We start from the raw sequence: 18,416 nt of genomic DNA on the forward strand, positions 1-18,416 counted from the left end.
CACTGACAGAGTAGGCCAGTAGAAAGAACATTAGATTTGAGGTCAAAGGGCCTGAGTTTAAATCCCAGTTTTGCCACTTATTCTCTAGGTGACTTGGGCAAGACACCTAACCTCTCTGGGCCTCGGTTTCTTTATTTGCAAAATGAGGAGTTGGACTAGATGACCTCTAAGATCTCTCCTCATAACCCAGCATCAACTTATCTTTCAAGAATTGTGATATATATATATATGTATATATGTATATATATATATATATATATATTTAGTAATATAATATATATGTAATATATATAATGTAATATATAATTACTCCTCTTCATATGTGGTGTGGTCCAGACCAAAGTGGCCTTTTTATTGTTCTTTATCCTATCTCCCATTTCGATGCCTCTGCATCATATATAATTTTATACAATATTATATAATAATAATATTTATCATTAAGGATCAAGATTTGGCAAGATTGTTACCCTGAATGTAAATTCCTCAAGAACAAGAATTGTTTCTTTCTTCCCTTAGCACAATGCCTTGCTTGCAGTAGGTACTTAATAAATGCTTGTTGATTGCCTAATTGATTGATTGCCCAAGGTCACATTGCTAGTTGAAGGGATTCAACCCAGTTCCTCAGATTCCAAATACATTTTTTTTTCTCCCACTGCCACACATTCACACTATTCCTCAAAGAATATAATACGTTTCCTCCAGAGGAGCTGGGAGCCTGTTCAGATATGTCCCAGGAGTACAGCCTTCTGGGTGTGTTGATCTTGAAAGTGGTGCAAAGGGTTAGACAAACCTGTTTCCATTAGGAGTGGTTTCTTTTCAGCCCCAGGGCAAAGCACAGTATTTAATCCTAATACGGGTTTTTTTCCCTGTACTGCACAGTTATCTTCTGAGGAAGGACATGTTTCCATTTTTGTCTGAGAATAGAAAACATGCTATTTCTTTATTAGCAAGAGAGTTGTTCAGTTCTGCATGAAGGGTTGGTCGATTACAGAATCACACAATCTCAAAGCCAGAAGGGGCCCCAGAGGGCATTTTGTCCAGGCTGATACCAACATAGGAATCCCCTCTGCAGCTTCTCTGACAAGTGGTCATCCAGCCCTACTTGAAAACTGTTAGTGATGGGGAACTCACTACTTTCTGAGGCAGCCTATTCCACTTTAGAACAGTTCATATCATTTGGAGGTTTTTTTCCTTATGTCTGTTGTTATTGTTGTTCTGTTGCTTTTTTTTTTTAGTCATGTTTTATTCTTCATGCCCCATTTGGGATTTTCTTGGTAAAGATACTGGAATGGTTTATCATTTCCTTCTCCAGTTCATTTTACAAATGAGGTAACTGAAGCAAACTTGCCCAGGGTCACAGAGTTAGTAAGTGTCTGAGGCCAGATTTGAACTCAGGAAGACAGGTCTTCCTGACTCGAGGCCCCGACGCTCTATGCACTAAGCCATCTAGTTGCCCAATCCCCACTCTTGAAAAGTTCATATAGTACCAGGAGAAACAATATTTATGCATATGAAATATACAGAATAAGTACAAAAATAATATAAATACAAAATAAATTTGCTAAACATAAGAAAGGGGCAACTAGGTGAAAACAACAATCCACCTATCTGGAATTTCCATGCATGGTTTCTGGTTCTGCTCTTCAGGGTGAAGCAGAAGTAAGATATGAGAGCCCCTCAAACTCTAGAAGTCAGCTATCATGTTCTCTCTACCCTAAAGTCTTAGGCTCAGCACCTCATTTCCTTCAAATGGCCCTTGTATGGCATGATTGCGAGTCCTCTTGGGTCTTGGGACCCTGGTCACCCTCCTAGGAGACACAATTCAACCCTGCTCTGCCTCTCACCCAGGATGTCTACAGGGCACCTAGGTTGTCCGAGGGTGGTCAGGGGGCATCCAGGAATTGTGTTCTGAAGTAGCTTCTTATTCCATAGTCAGAGTGGAAATAACCAATGGGGGACTCTTTTTCAAAGCTGCTAGGAAAGCAAAAATAACTTGGGCAGAGGGCTACCAAGGCCCAGGTAAAGAAGAGATTCCACTTGGGTGATCAAGCCTAACTCAAAGGACTGGTTAACATTCCTGGATTCCATAGTGTTCGCTCCTCAATGACAGTCTGGACCAGAAGCCAGAGGATCACAGAACTGAAAGTTGGAGGATTACTTAGAGCTGGTCTAATCCATTCCTTCCCTTCATCGATGAGGTAGCTTAGGCTCAGAAGAGGTCAAATAACTTCAATCAACAAGCATTTATTAAGTACCTACTGTGTACCAGGCACTTTGCTAGGCACTGGGGGGTACAAAGACAAACGAGTTCCCACCCTCAAGGAGCTTACATTCCGTGGGGAAAAAACTATCTAATCTATCTATCCATCCATCTATCTATCTATCTATCTATCTATCTATCTATCTATCTATCTATCTATCTATCTATAATATATGTATGTATATGTATATACAAAATACATGTTATATATGTATAAAATATAACATATATATATAAATATATCTATAGATATAAAAATATAAACATTTGCCTTGGTGAGAGGTGTGATAGGTGTGCTACATAGTGGTTATGTGGTAAGGACCACCCCACCCTCTATGTAGTGGCAAATCACTTAACCTTTATTTGCCTCAGTTTTCTCATCTACAAAGTGGGGATGATAATAGCACCTCCCTCCCAGGGTTGTGGTGAGGATCAAATGAAATAATAATTGTAAAGCATTTAGCACAGTGCCTGGCTCATAGTGAGTGCTATATAAATGTTAGCTATCATTACTCCTGGTGTGTGTGTGGTGGGGGTGGTGCTGAACACAGATCTGCTCTAATGTGCTTTGTCTTTTCTATGAAAAGTGGAAGGTTGAATGAAGGCCTGAATAGGTTGGTCAGCTATCCTTTATTGGCCAGCACAAAGGAGGAACTCCTCTCATGAGACTCTTATGGCCCAAGATTCCCAGCTAATGAAATTATTCTGGGGTGCAGCCCAATCAAGTACCCAATCACTAGAAACAATAAGGTGTTGTGTTCAAGTTGCCGCTCTGCTATTAACCATGTGACTTTGGGCAGGTTCCTTTTTTGTGTCCCTCAGTTTGCTGATTTGTCAAGTGTTAGACTAGGTGATCTCAAAGGTCCCTGCCAGCTCTAGATTCCATTAGCCTAGTATTTATTCACCTGCTGCTCAAAAGGCTTTGGGCCTGGTGTCAGGGATAGAAAGATTAACAAAAAGAAACAGCTATTCCTTCTACAAAGGACCGTGTATTCTCTTTCCAGGGAAATGTGAACAGATACGACTATACATGATAATTTGGGGAGCAGGGAGCAAACACACATAACTAAGGGGATCAGTAAAGCCTTAAGATGTCCAGGTGCTACCCATGTTGTCTCTGTGTGAATATTTCTCCCTCATTCCAGCAGGTCTGTGTCTCTACATAGCACCCAGGACTCCCAGGATTTGAGATTGGCACCATGCCAGCATGTTTTAAATGGCTACCCTACTTTCCGATAATGAGCTCAATTTGTTGAAAAGCAGCATAGAATGCCTGTGCTGAAACAGGCTACAGTTGTTTATCCTCATGGTGTTCTCTGTTTTTCACATATACTTGGGCTACACAAATATGTGCTCTGGGGGTGGGGGATGAGTTCAAGGAAGACACACGATTAGTGTATGATTGGCTTTGCTCTTTATGGTACCTTTCTCCCTATCCCCACCTTACTCCACCCCCACCCCTTTGGTTTTTCTCAGATAAAATCAGAAAAGGCTCATCAGTTGTTTCAAATAAACAAGTTGTTAGGAGGTAAGTACACTGGAAAATGTCACATGTTGATATTTCTGGTAGATTTAGTGATGGACTTGCCAACTAGAAAAATCATCTTGACACTTTGCAATCTACAAAATGTCTTATCTCATTTGAGCCTCACAACAGCTTTGTAAGGGGGAGGGGATAGTTAATATTATCTCCACTTGACAGATGAGGAAGCTGAGGCCAAGGTAAGTCAGGTAGTTCATTTGACCAAGGTCACACAGCTAGTAAGTAGCATAGCCAGGATTTCAGAACTCAGGTTTTCTGATTCACAATTTAGAATATAAGCTCCTCGAAGGCAGGGATTGTTTTGCTTTTGCTTTTATATCCCCAGTTCTTAACACAGTGTCTGGCATGCAGAAGGTGGATAAATCCTCACTGATTCATAAACCCCACCTATTACCTTATTTGAAAATACATGTGTACACACACACACACACACACACACACACACACACACACACACACACAATAAAGGACCATTGACCTACAATAATGATTCATCAAGGGTTCATTAAGGAAAAAAGCAACATCACATTTTTGTTTTTAGAGAGAACTATAAAATGGTTCACTCATCTGTTTTTTAAATTAGGAAGAGAACACAGCCCTCTATTCCATAGATACCACATATAAAAATAATAACCTTCGGTTCTATTTTATGACCAGTTATGAAAGCAAGACAGAGGAGGAAAAAGGAAGAAAAATAAGAATAGAGGAGTAAAGACTGAGCCAGACAAACAGGCACGTGTCCAGAGATAGACAGATACACACATCTATCCACCCACACAGAGACATACTGGCAGACAGATTTGCCCATTGAGGTGACACCATTGTCCCTTCGAATCTCACTTTCTTTGTTTATAAAATATGTAGAGTATTTGGACTCAATAACCTCTAAGGTCCCTTCTAGCTTTCAGGCCTATGATTCCTATTCAGTCTCTAGTACATAAATGAAATCAAGAGATAGATTGAGTTATTAAAACCCTTCATAACCGTTCCTAAATTACCTTTCCAATTGTTTTTTTAAAGTGATAGTCCTTTTTTAAATTTAATTGTTTTTGGTTACATTTTAAGTTCTTAACCGTCTGCCTCCCTCTCTCCCTCACCCTTGCACTGGAAAAGACCATCATTTGAAACAATCATTTGTTTTTAGTGCATTAATGATGGTCAGGTAGCCAACAGTCCAGTCACACTGGCTTTCTTAATACATAGCACTCCATTTCTCTGTTCTTTGCAATGGCTGTCTCCCATCCTTAGAATGTCCTTCCCTCTTGGCTTAGAGACTATTTTCCTTCAAGATTCAGCCCAAATGCCACCTTCCACGTGAGACCTTTCCTAATGGCTATTTCTGTCCCTCTCCCCTCCCCTCTTCACCACCACAATCATCCTGTATTTATTTAAAATGAACCTATATAGGTACCTACTGTCTACCTGGACAGAATGTAAGCTCCCTGAGGTCAGGGACTGACTTACTTTTATCTTTGTATACCTAGCACAGTGACTGGGCTTGATGGGAGCTTAAAAATGCCTGTTGATTAACTGATTGATTAAGTACTGTAAGGACCCAGAGGAAATATTAAAGAAAACAGAAACAAGGGAAAGGTTACAAGCCATAAACCCTCTACAGAGAATTTATACAAAACTACAGATAGGAACAGCTCAGGAGAAAGTGTGGATCACTTTGTGGGTGAAGTGTGGGTGAAGGTAGCTGAAGAGATTGGAGTTCAGTTGTTACAACTATATTTATAAATAGGGATATCCCCTCTTGGTACTTGCCCTGCAGGCCAGACAAGATTAAATGAAGCTAACAGGCTATGGGCTGGAAGTTTCCCCACTCTTGTTGTGGCTTCAGACTTCCAAGTATGAAAAAGGGCCTCTTTCCTCCTAGACCCTGCCTACTGCCATAGTTTCTCCTCCTCCTCCTCATCCTAAATGCCACCCCTTTCCCTTAGCCTCTCTTGCTTTATTCCATTTGATTTCCTTGATTTTCATCCTTTTTTCTTTGTTTAAGACCAGGGCTCATTAAAAAAGTTGCTCAAAAATGGGCCCTGTAGGGTCAAAAAGACAAGGGGTAACTGAGGAATGATAATTCTTGCATATATATATATATATACACATACACACACACACACATATATATACACATATACACATATATACTTATATATAGTACAATTAGGTTTGCAAAGCAGCTTACAAACATCATTTCACTAGATTCTTACAGTAAACTGATATATTAGGATATAGTACTTATATTTTATGGATGAAGAAAATGAGGCACAGTGAAGTGATAGTATTCATGGCCACATAACCATAGTGGGAAGCATCTAACCTTGGATATGAACCCAGGTCTCTTGACTTTAATTCTCTCCAATGCATTAGGTTGCTCTAATAAGGTTTCTGTTACAGATAGAATTAGGCTGGGGACACTGAGGCTTGGCCCCTTGGTGCAAAATTATGAGACCATCAATAGCACCGTCCTGGAGGTACACTCTTCTTTTGCCTGCAATTGCTTTGTGTGCCCTACCTTCTCCCCCCCTGCCATTTCCTAACCCATGGGAGCCATCTCCAGTTGTCCTGATCTATGTCTTGCCACTGGACTTAGATGGCTCCGGAGGAGAAATGAGGCTGGTGACTTCACACAGCCTTCCCTCACCTTCCTGATACCATAGTCCTCTTCAAGAATGAAGGACAAACAACAACAACACAACACAACAACCCTAACTATTCCATTATGGGCTGGCCTTCTAAGGTTTAGTGTGACTCTGCTTAGTGCATGAGGCGCAGCCTATTTGCTCAGTCAGGCCTCTGTGGCTCAGTCAGGCCTCTGTGGCTTAGGCTGGCCTTGGCCCCTGGCAGACAGATGCTGACACTGACTCAGAAAGGTAGCATTTCCAGGTGCCATTGAAATTGCATGGATTTTCTGATTCTCCCAATGTGCCATTGTTTATTTTTAATTTTTCTTTTATAATGATGCAAGGCTCCCAGCTGCTGCTGTGATGAGCATCATAGAAATATTTATATAAATAAATACTCTATTCATCTGCAGATTTCAAGAGCATCTTGCCAACTGTATATGCCAGCAAATCCCACCACCCCTCCAGGCTTTATTATTATGATTATTATTATTATTATTATTTTGCATACACAGAGCCTGTTCTCAAAGCAGTGCAGGCTCAGGAATTTGTTGGTCCAAAAAGATAATTTCTGGATTGATAGATCTCAAGATCTAGTCCTGCGTCCTGGACCCCTAAATTCCCATCACCTTTTGCTCTTTTCGGTTCCTTTTGGGAATAAGGCTCCACTAATCCTCCATGGAAGAGAGCATTCACAAACCCTAAGAGCAGGCTGCACAAGGAAGGGGCACACAGGGGAGGATGAAAGGGCCCATGGAAAAAAAAATCAATATTTAAAGCTCTAGTCTAGATAAACCTTAGGTTTTCTTCCTCTTTGCGTTTCAGCTGTGATGGAACAGAAAGAATTGGGTTCCAGTTCCATCTCTGCCACATACTACCTGTGTGACCTCTAGACAGGACCCCTGTCCTCTCTGGGCTTCAGTTTGCCCCTATTTAAAGAGAGAGGGTTGAACTAGATGACCTTGAAGGTCCCTTCTAACTTCCAATCTATGACCTGTGACCTCTCTCATGAGAAATTGCTAGGAAATTTTCCTTACATCAAACTGAGATCTGCCTCTTGGCAACTTCTCCCATCTCTTCTAGCTCTGTCCTGTAGGACCAGGAAGAACAAGCCTAACCCCTCTTTCACATCTCCGCCCTTTGAAGACAACAAGCACGTCCTTGGATAGTCAGTCTTCAGGCTAAATATTCCCACTTCCTTCAGCTGGTTTTTGTGTTGGCTAGTCTGTCCCTTTTCTAAACTCCTTTTGCATTTTCATCTATATTGTACTATTAGCAATGTGTTTCAGTCTTTCCATTTCCCTAGTCGTACTAAGTAATTCAGTCCCATTTTCATCGGCTTAGAATGCTGACACAGACAGTCTTGCTAATGAATTGCTTCCTGTATTTCAATTCAGACTGGCCATCTGCTCACCACTGCTGCTTCAACTTTGGCCATCAGCCTCAACCTCTGTCCCTAATCTCTAACTCAAGCTTGGAATCTGCTCCCAGGCTGCTCAGCTCTGCTAGGTGAGCTGCTGCTCCCAAAGTACTTCCTAGCCTTTTCAACATTCCCCTTTCTAGCTCTTTTATGTGTTGTCTTCTTCCGTTAGAATGTATGCCCCTTGAGGGCAAGGACTATCTAGTTTGCTTATATTTATGTCTCTAACACTTAGCACAGAACCTGACACATAGCAGGCACTTAATAAATGTTCTATCATCTATCTTTGTACTATCTCCCCAACTAGATGGTGAGCTCTTGGTGGCCAGGGTAATGTCTTATGCTTACTTTGAGTGAGTCCACCCATTGACTTCCCACAGAGCTCAGCACATACCAGGTACTAGTAGACTACCTACAGAATGATAAAATGATTGACAACTACATTTTTGTATCAGCTCTCCAAAGAATCTCGGTCAGAAAGGTAATATACAGTTTGATTCACTGTCAGATATAGGAATAATTTTTAAATTAACTGTAACAAATGGTCATCTATCTTCTGCTTGAATATTTCTAGCAATGAGGGGTTCACTACCTTGTAAAGCAAGCCATTCCATTCTAGGACAGCTCTAATTGTTAGGAACCTCTTTTCTTTTTTAAGAAGTTGTTGAAATCTGCCTCCTTATAACTTGAATCCATTATTCCTAGTTTTTCCCTTAGGGGCCAAACATGATAAGTCTAATCCATCTTCCATGACAGCTTTGACTTTATATTCCATGCCTCCCAGTGGCTGTTCCAAATCTTCTCTACTCAAACCATTAATACCTTCTGTATTTGCTCCTCTCTTAACAGATGTGCTAGCTTCTTTACTGAGGCAATCTGCCATAAGCTCTGTCTTCTTCTCCCTTCCTTTCATTCTCAGAACCCATTTCCATCCACACCCAAGATCTCTTCTTCTGTGCCTGTCTTTGAAGAAGAGGTGGTCCCTCTCCTAGACAGTCATTCTATTTTTTGATCTCCTTCCTTCCCATATGCACCAGGAACTTGCCCTATTTATTATGCCCTCCCTCTCATCTTCTATCTTTCCTTATTTACTGGCTCTCTACCCACTCTCTACAAACATGTTCAAGTTTACCCTGTCCTTTAAAGAAAACAAAATAAAACCTTCACTTGACCCTGTGAACCTCTCAAGCTGTTGTTCCATATTGTCCTTCCCTTTCATTATCAAATCAATGCACCTCTGCCTCTACTTCCTCATTTTTCAGTCCTTTGCAGACTAGTTTCCAATTGCACCTCCTGATTGAAAGTGCTGTCTCCAACAATCTCTCAACTGATAAATCTAATGGCCTTCTCTCAGTGCTCATCCTCCTTGTAGCCTTTGTAACTTTGGATGCTGTGGACTGCTTCACCCCACCCCAGACATTCCTCTCTTGGCTCTCATTGCTAATCTCTCCAAGCTTTCCTCTCTGATTATTACTTCTTAGTCCCCTTTGTTGGATCATCATTCACACTCTGCCCTCTTAGCTAGGGTGTTTCCTAGGGCTCTGGCCTTAGGTTCTCATTCTCATTCTCTTCCTCTCTCCTCTTGAAGATTCTCCTAGAAATCTTATCAGCTTCCATAGCTTCAAGTATCATCTTTATGCAGATGGCTCCTAAATCTATATAAATTGAGGCCAAATCTCTCTCTTGAACCTTAGTTATATATTATAAATTAAATACTAGCTATCTCCTCCTTGATGTCCCATAAATATCTCAAACTCTATTATGTCCCAAATAGAACTCCTTACTATACCCCTCCCCCAAAGACATGCTCCTCATTTAAACTTCTTTATTTCTACTGAGAGCCCCATCATATTCCCAGTTGGGTCATCTCTAACTCCATGCCACCCCCAACCTGATCCCTCCCCAATCAATCAATTACCAGCCTTGTCAATTCTACCTCACAACATTTCTTGAATTTATTCCCTTTCTCTTCGCACACACAGCCACCACCTTACCTCAGGCCCTCATCGCCTGTTATTGCCTTATACTATGCAATGGTCTTTTAACTGGTTACTCTACATCCAGTCTCTTCCCCTTCCAATCCATCCTCTGAAGAGCTGCCCAAATAATCTTCCTAAGGCACAGGTCTAACCATGTCACTCAGCTTAAAACCTTCAGTGGACCCTCATTTCCTATGGTCTAAAATGCAAGTCTTTTGCCTGGTATTTATGTTCCTCCACAATCAGTAAAGTTAGGTAGCTCCTACCTGCCTTTCCATCTTTATTTCATATTACTCCCCTTCATGAACTCTATGCTTTTGCCACACCAGACTAATAGCCATTCTCTAAATCTGATGCTTTATGTCCTGCCTCAATACTTGGACAAGCCACACTGCCTCCCTCCTCCCCGCCTCCCTCACTCCCATCCCATGGAATCTGCTACCTCTCCTCATCCCAGAATCCTCATCTTCAGTTTAATACTCAGGTACCTTTTTGGTGAAGCCTTCCATAATATCTCCAGTTGTTAGTACCTTCTCTTTCTCTAATTTTCCTTGTACATCCTTGAGGGCATGTTGTAAAGACCTCTCCTCAATAGGTAATACCCTTTTTAAGGGCAGAGAGTATTTTATTTGTGTCCTTGCATCTCCAGTGCCTAGTGCAGTGTTCTGCATCTGTCAGGTGCTTGATAAACGTTTACTTGCTGAATTTGTTGAATTGAAATGGAAGACAGAGATCATTTTAAGTCTTAAGACTTTAAGTCTTCTCTTCACCAGGATAAACATTAAAATTCCTCTCAGTCGGTCCCCTCTCCCTCCTGTTTGCCTTTTTCTGAATGCTGCAGTGTGTCAACATCTTTGTAAAATGTGGTACCCAGAACTGGGCACAAAATTCCAAATTTGTCCTTGCCAGGGAAAAGAATGGTAGAAGAAAAGGGGGGGGAGTCACTTCAAAACCATGCAGAGATGAAAACAAAAGGAAATCAAGAAAGAAGCACAAACAGGACAGCTTTGAAAGTTATAGGTAGAACATATATATATATATATATATATACACATATATATATATCTCCATATATGTATATGTATTTTATATATATATATATGTATGTATATATATATTTTAAAAAGCAAGCTTCATAGAAGAGAACTCTTTAGTTCAATGCCCAATTCTCTTTTTTGGTTCTACTATATATATGGAAATGCCCATTTTATTTGGTATTAAGTTCTGAATTCACAATGAAAAAGGAATAGAATGTCAGGGATACGACCTCCTTTTATCTGGACCCACTACTACTTCTAATGTGGCCTCAGAAATTCATCACTTAGCATTTTCATGGAGCTTTGGCACATCCCTTGTTTTGGGGAGGGTACGTAGTCTTTAAAATAAATGTTACTTCCCTTACCTAAGGTAAGAGGACTGGTAGGAGAAGATGTTCCTCCCCTCCCACCCTCCACCCCTCACCCCACTTTGTGCTGCCAGGGGTCCACCAACAAGGGAAATGGAATTCTTTGTCTTAGTGGGCAAAAGCCCATTGTTAACCCTTTGTGTGTGTGTGTATGGGGGGGCACTTCTCAGGACTGACCTGTGAGCTCTGTTTGAAAAGAAACCAAGGGGATCTCTGATGATTAGCAGAATAAACAAAGCAGTGAAATCTAATCCAAGCTCTCAGAACTTTGCCCTGATGCCTTCCAAAGGCAGACTAAGGAAGCAGAAGTAGCTCACACTTGGCTAAGGGTGTCTTTATTCTGCTCATCTTCAGTCAGAGGTGAAGGCTTTGGATGTTCCTGCATGGTTCTCCTCTCTTTTGCTTTGGAATAAAGAAAGCCTTTAGCTGGGATTCAGGAGACTGGGATGGGGTTCAGGCTCAACACTTACTAACTGAGTGACCCAGGAAGAAATCACTTCATTTCCAGGGCCCTGAATTTCCTCATCTACAAAATGGGGATAATCATACTTGTACTAAGTTGTAACGCGATTATGAGGCTCAGATGAGCTAATAGATCTAGGTGTTACAAGGAACTATGTAGATGTGAATTGTTACTGTTGCATTTCTCATTTGGATAAAGCCCTGAAAGCTGATCTTAGGAGACTGGAGGTTTACCCATCTCTTTACATATATTATATAATCTGATCCTCACAACTCTGTGAGGGAGGTCCTATGATTACTCCCACTTTACAGAAGAGGAAATTGGGGCTGAGGGAAGTTAAGTGACATACCCAAGGTCATACAGCCAGTAAATGAACAAGGTGGAGTTTGAACTCGGGTCTAACTCCAAGCCTATGCCACCTAACTGTTGCAGCATCTGTCACCTTCAGAATCACTGAAGCCATGCCTCCTAGGCCCTATCTTCTTTAACTCATTCAGTGCCAAAGGCCAGGCTGCCACCTACCTGGGCAGTGTCCATCTCATTTAGCATCACCACGGACGAACAGTTGTAATCAAACACCAACCTCCAGAAGTCAGCTCCGGTGTTGGGAAGAGGGTGCTGAGTGACAATAAAGGCCGCTGGTTGCTTGTGGCTCTGACAAAAGAATAATATTGGCTTTTAAAAAATGTATCAATCAGCATTATTCAGATGACTATTAGACCCATGAGGCTGACAGGAGGCCATCTGAGTCATTTAAACTGATTATACAAAGCACTGAGACCTTCTCGTTATCAGCTCCAGCATGAATGAAACCTTCTCATAATGGAATCATTCTCCTTCAAACTAAGACATTTCATTAGAAAAGTGTCACCAGAATAGGGATTATTGAAATAAATTATTTATGTCTGGGGACTCAGCAAATAATAATGATTAGAATATGAAATGAAAAATACTGGGAGGTGATTTTTTTCCCCTGGTTCCCCAACAACAGAACATCTGGGGATGAAAGAACACTTCTTCTTCTTTATTAGCTGGGAATATGAGGAGGGCCTATGGCAGGTCTGTGACCTCAGGTTCTGGCCTGAGGATTCCTTGGGGAAAAGAGGCATGCTTGGATTTAGGAATCTCAAGACAGGACCAGAAGCTAGCAATTCTCTGAGCCCTGTTTCCCTAGCATCAGGTGGGTAAGATGCTCTAGGGCCCTGCTCACCTAGTGCTAGTGAATACCAGAGAAGGTAAGTAGCTGGAGACTGCCAGAGGGCAAAGGAATTTTTCTTCAGTGTTCATCTCCGAGACAAATCACGGGTAAGCATTAATCGTGCTTAGTGGAGGAAGCCTTGGCCTGGAAGTTTAGACTTGGTTTCTAAACCTAGAAATGCCACTGGATCACTGGGCGATCTTGGGCACGGCACCTCCTCTCTGAGCCTCCATTTCCTCATGTGTGGGCAGTTAGACTCATTGGTCTCTAAGGCCTACTCCACCTCTTATATTTTATCTTTCTGTGTGTAAGGATGCGTGGTACAGTGTGGAAAGAACACGGTATCCAGAGTTAGAGGATCTGCATTTAAACCCTTCCTAGTTCCGTCACTTACCACCTGTGTGACTTTGGGAAAATCACTAAAGATCTCTGGGCTCCTCACCTGCAAAAAGAGGGCTTGGTCTGATCAGTGGATAAGACTCCAACTCAGCCTCTTTAGAAATCTGGTGAAGCCTGTGGAGCCCTTCTAAGAATCAGGTTTTCAAATTCATAAAATAAAATAGAGAGGTTGACAAAAGGAATCGATGATAATGAAAAGTAGTCATCACGGAGCCCAAGTCAAGAACCCCTGGATTAGACGGTCTCTGAGATCCCTTCTGGCATCAGGTCTAGGATCTCATGATTCCACAAACTGATCAAATTCCACAAAGGATCAGGATGGGGATGAATGTCTAAGCTGAAAACACACCTCTCTCACTTTGGTGAGACCAAGTGGAGGGACAAAAGGCACTCAGAGGTAGGCAGGACCTGGGCAGGCCAAGCACTGGCTTCACGCTCCCGTTGCACCCTTCCCTTACAGTGCTTAACAGTCTCACACAGGTGGGGAATAGAACCATAGAAGATGGGGCTTAATTAAATGCTAGACTGCAAGGAGGAGATTGTAAATGTTGGAGAAGGTCACTGAAGGGAGAGTGCAGCCTAAGCTGCAGCCATCAGGGAATAATAATAGTTGACATTTTTGCAGGGCTTTAAAACTTGCAAATCACTTTCCCTGCATTATCTAGCCTGAGCCTTCCATTCACCCAGTGAGATAGGCATTTAACTCCCATTTCACAGATGAAGAAACTGCAGCACAGAGAGGTTAAGAAGTGATTTGTCTGTGGTTTCATAACTGGGAAATGTGAGAGGTGGGATTTGAATCCAGATCTTTCTAATGACAGCTCTAGCTCTCTGTCTACTTTACCACACCTACCTTCCAGAGAATAGGGTGGGGGGACTCTGCCTCGGAGGCAGAAATTGCTTTTCTTTGCAAACTTTTTCATTTTGAACTTGGGCTGAAGGATCATTACAAAAGAAAAAATCATTTTTTTTTTCCTGAGGGTAGTAACCCTCAGGAGGTGGCTCCAGACAATTTACTTCAACAGCTGTTCGTGTTGCCTGCCAATAGCTGGTGGTTTCTGTGCCACTTGGCAGGGAAACTAATGAAGAATAGTCATAATGTCTCTAAGACGACTGGGGAGGGGGAGCCAGTCTGAATTAGGGGAGAGTTTGATGTATAGGAGATCTTAAAAGAAACATAGCTGAAATTCTTTTGCATACACAAAATAATAATAAGAGTTGCCATTTACAACTTAAAGGCTTGCAAAGTGCTTGACAAACACCATCTCCTTTGACCCTCACAAAAACACTGGGAAGTAGGTGCTATAATTATCTCCGTGTTATTGGTGAGGAAACAGAGGCTAAGAAACATTAAATAATTTGCGTGGGATTGCACAGCTAGGAAATGGGAGAAGCTAGATTTGAGCTCAGATCTTCCTGACTCAAGGCCCAACACTCCATCCACCTAAACTCCACCTAAACTCCTAGTAATTAACTAGCTTAAGGCATTTGGCCTAATGAAGTCCTTTGGGTTTGCTTTGTAAGCCAATGATGGGCAGATCCTCACTAAGCATCATTTATGCTATAAAAATGTAAGAATGGCTTTCAATGAGTTTGGTTGTATTTAATTATTTTGTTATTGTTTAGTCACATCCAACTCTTTGTGACCCCATTTGGGGTTTTCTTGGCAAAGAGACTGAAGTGGATTGCCATTTCCTTCTGCAGCTCATTTTACAGAGGAGGAAACTGAAGCAAACAGGGTTAAGTGACTTGCCCAGGGTCATATAGCCAGTAAATGTCTGAGGCTGGATTTGAACTCAGGAAGATGAGTCTTCCTGACTCTAGGCCTGGCACTGTATCCACTGTACCACCTAGCAGCCCATAGTTAATTATAAAATTCCCCTATGTGAAGTGATCTTAAAGACTTCAAAACCATCACTTTAGATGGGGACACTGAGGCTGGAAACAAGGGAAGCAACCTGTCCCAGGTCACACAGCAAGTCAGTGGCAAAGTCAGGATCTGAACCCAGGACTCCTGGTGCAGAGTCTCCACTTTGTAGTTCTTTGCACTGTAGCATAGCTTTTAAGCTGTCAGAAAGCAGATTGTTCTCTTAAATACCTTCTTCCTCTGTGTTGTTTGGAATATGTAACTTTGCCTAGAAAATGCCTTCTGAATGGAGAGTACTGAATATCTTGGCCCTGTTTTCTTTCCCTTCCCTTTTTTTAAACCTTCCCTTCTTTTCTTTTCTTTCTTCCAGAACATATTGAGCAGCTACTACTGCAAATACCTATGTAAGGTATTGGAGGAAATTCATGATAGATGATCATAAATTCTGAAGAGTGTGTAATTTCACACACTTAGACCAATTTGGACCAAGTTGCATGGTCTTTCCAGCTCAACGGTATGTATGGATGAATGCATGGTTATGAACATTCATGCTTTGCAAGATGGGTCTATGTTTCAAGAGAAGGGCCATATAAGGCAGGAGTCCTTCACCCCTTTTGTGTCCTGGCCTCCTTTGGCAGTGAGGTGAAGTCTGTGGATCCCTCCCTAGACGAATGTTTGTAAGTTTCTAAAAGAAATACATGGGGTTGCAGAGGAAACCTACTATACTGAAATATATTTAACAAAATATTTTTTAAAAGTTCATGGACCTCAGGTTAAGAATTTATGCTTTAAAGGAATGACAAGATAGGAAAGCATTAGGATGCAGAAGAGGTAACTTGGAAGAGCAGGGCTCCCAAGTGAGTACTTGGGAAGTTAGAGGTAGAAGGGACCTGAAAGATCACTTAAAGGAAGCCCCTCATTTTACTGAGAAGAAAACAGAGGCCTAAGGGAAGAAGTGACCTGCCCAAGGTCATGCAGTGAATGAGTGGCAGATTTGAAACTTTAACTCCCAGATCGAGCTCCCTCCACTCTTATGCTCATGAAAGGGCTGATTGGGCATCTGAGAGCAAGTAAACCCTGGACCACATCGACAATTTGCTAATGTGTTAGAAAAGCCCTCACTTTGCTTTCTCAGGAGAAACCTCCTGTGGGAGAAGCTGCTGAAGAGGCATTGAGTGTCCCTGGGTCACATTTCAGTGGCAGACCTGAGGCCCTGGGCTGGATAAGGGGCCCTGCACTCAACCTGGCCAATGCAGTAGAACTATTACTCTCCCGCAGGCCTTGAGTTCCAGAGCAGCTCCCGGATACAGGGTACGTGAGCCCTGGTCCTCTCCCTTCCTCCCATGATAAATGTTCTAATAGCCTGGCATATCTGACAGACCTTATCTACAAATATGTTCGAGACTTGTGCTCTGGCTGGCTTTTAGGAACCAGCCAGCAATCTATTCTAGGGATAACATCATCCTTTACCAGGAGAAACATTAAAAATTAACCCAGAGGACTTCATATTTTTCTGCCAGGAGGAAAGCTGCTATGGTTACCAGATAATGCACACACTAAGCTGGAATATAGATAAGAAATTTTTTGCTCCCCCTCTTTAAGAAAGAAAGGAAAAGACCCTGATGACAGGCAAACCAGAGAAATGCCCTGTGGGCAAAATGAATACAATTAGCATCAGCCTAGCCTATGGTCCTCATCTGACCTCAGGAAGTCTCATAAAGCTCCTGAATAACAGATAAAAGGGCCAGCAAGACAGACTTTCAATGTACAGTTTGACTGGAGACAAAGATGTGTAGGGTAAATGTATTGGGACTGTAGGGGAGGATGTAAGGTTGGTGTGCAGAAAAGAAACAGGATTCGAGGTAAGTGCTTCCTCAGAAAACGTAAGCTCAGCCCCAGTAACACACACACACACACACACACACACACACACACACACACACACACACACACACACACACATGTTCAGCTCTGATTACCAAACATCTACGCGGATATTGTGAGATGCAGCCTTAATCCAGATGTTTACCAAACATCCAGATGTACGATGTGTGCTAGAAAGAACACTAATAGAGTGGGGGAAAAAAACCCTCTGGATTTGGAGTCAAGAGAATGAGAGTTCCAATCCTGGTTCAGTTCTTTTTGCTATCTTTGGGACCTCAGGAAGATCCCTCTACCTCTCTGGATCTCACTTTCCTCAAATATTAAATGAAAGGGTTGATGAAGTAACCTTAAAAGTCTCTTTTCATCTTGAAATCTATGAACCTATGGCTGATGTTATGCAACCATATAGATATAACCATCCATGAACTGGCCAATGGCCATAGGAAAGCAGGGAGAAAAAATGTCTAGCTGCGGCCAAAACTCATGATTCACTTGGATTCATGTAGTATTGGTGACAAATGTCTTCCTGATTACTGGTAAGGCACAGCTCAGGGTAGTCTGCCAAGGAGGTGGCTGGGAGTGCGTTAGAAGAAAGGTTTGGAATATTAAGCTGAGGCTGATCAGAGCTTGGACAACAACTCAGGATGAGGCTCTGTCTAGCCCCTGGCAATGAAACTCCCAAGAGAAAGGGCTGATGCTTAGAGAAGTAATTCCTTGCTCTTAACCTGCTAGGATTTATGGAAGCACGTTTCCACCCATTCTGTCATTATTGCAGCCCTGTGAGGGAGGCAGGGGAGAGATGAGATTCCCATTTCACAGAGGAGGGAATTGAGGCCCAGTGAGAGGCAAGTGAATTGGCTAGGGTCACACAGTAAATTAGTGGTAAGTCAAGTCAGCAAGCATTTATTAAGCACCTACTATGTGCCAGGCAATATGAAAAGAGCTGGAGGTTCACATAAAGAAGAAAAAAAACACTCTGCCCCTAAGGAGTTCACAATTTAATAGGGGGAGGCAGCAGGCAAACAACTATGTACAAATAAGCTATATTCCTGAATATACTGGAAATAACCTCAGATGGAAGGTGCTTAGCTTAAGGGGGACTGGGAAAGGCTTCCTGAAGAAGGTGGCAGTGTGAACATTAGCTCTTTCCTACTGCTATTCTAGGGGCTCTTTCTATGATATCAAACTTAGAAAAAACCAAAATGCCAGTTCTGAGATGTTAAAAGCATGTTTCCTAAGAATGCAAGTGCCAGGGATGGGAAAAAGCCAGGACCCCACAACTGAGGCGCCAATGAGCAGAAGCAGTTTAGGCCTAGAATCAAAGGGATTATGAGCTGTCCAGACCATTCCCTGCTTTAATATTTAAAAGAC

General features: G+C 42.0%; 1 protein-coding gene across 9 annotated transcripts in view; it reads right to left on the reverse strand.

Moving 5' to 3' along the window:
• PTPRT (protein tyrosine phosphatase receptor type T) overlaps positions 1–18,416 on the reverse strand; it is a 1,323,147-nt gene that overhangs the window by 20,792 nt on the left and 1,283,939 nt on the right. For all 9 annotated transcript variants that reach the window (XM_020998700.2, XM_020998699.2, XM_020998698.2 and 6 more), the window contains one exon: positions 12,220–12,351. In XM_020998700.2, the coding sequence (XP_020854359.1) occupies positions 12,220–12,351 (132 nt within the window). The remainder of the gene's footprint in view (positions 1–12,219; positions 12,352–18,416) is intronic.

This window comes from Phascolarctos cinereus, unplaced genomic scaffold (genome assembly GCF_003287225.1).
Source record: "Phascolarctos cinereus isolate Bilbo 61053 unplaced genomic scaffold, phaCin_HiC Scaffold_2;HRSCAF=192, whole genome shotgun sequence".
In the NCBI taxonomy this organism is placed as follows: Eukaryota; Metazoa; Chordata; class Mammalia; order Diprotodontia; family Phascolarctidae; genus Phascolarctos; species Phascolarctos cinereus.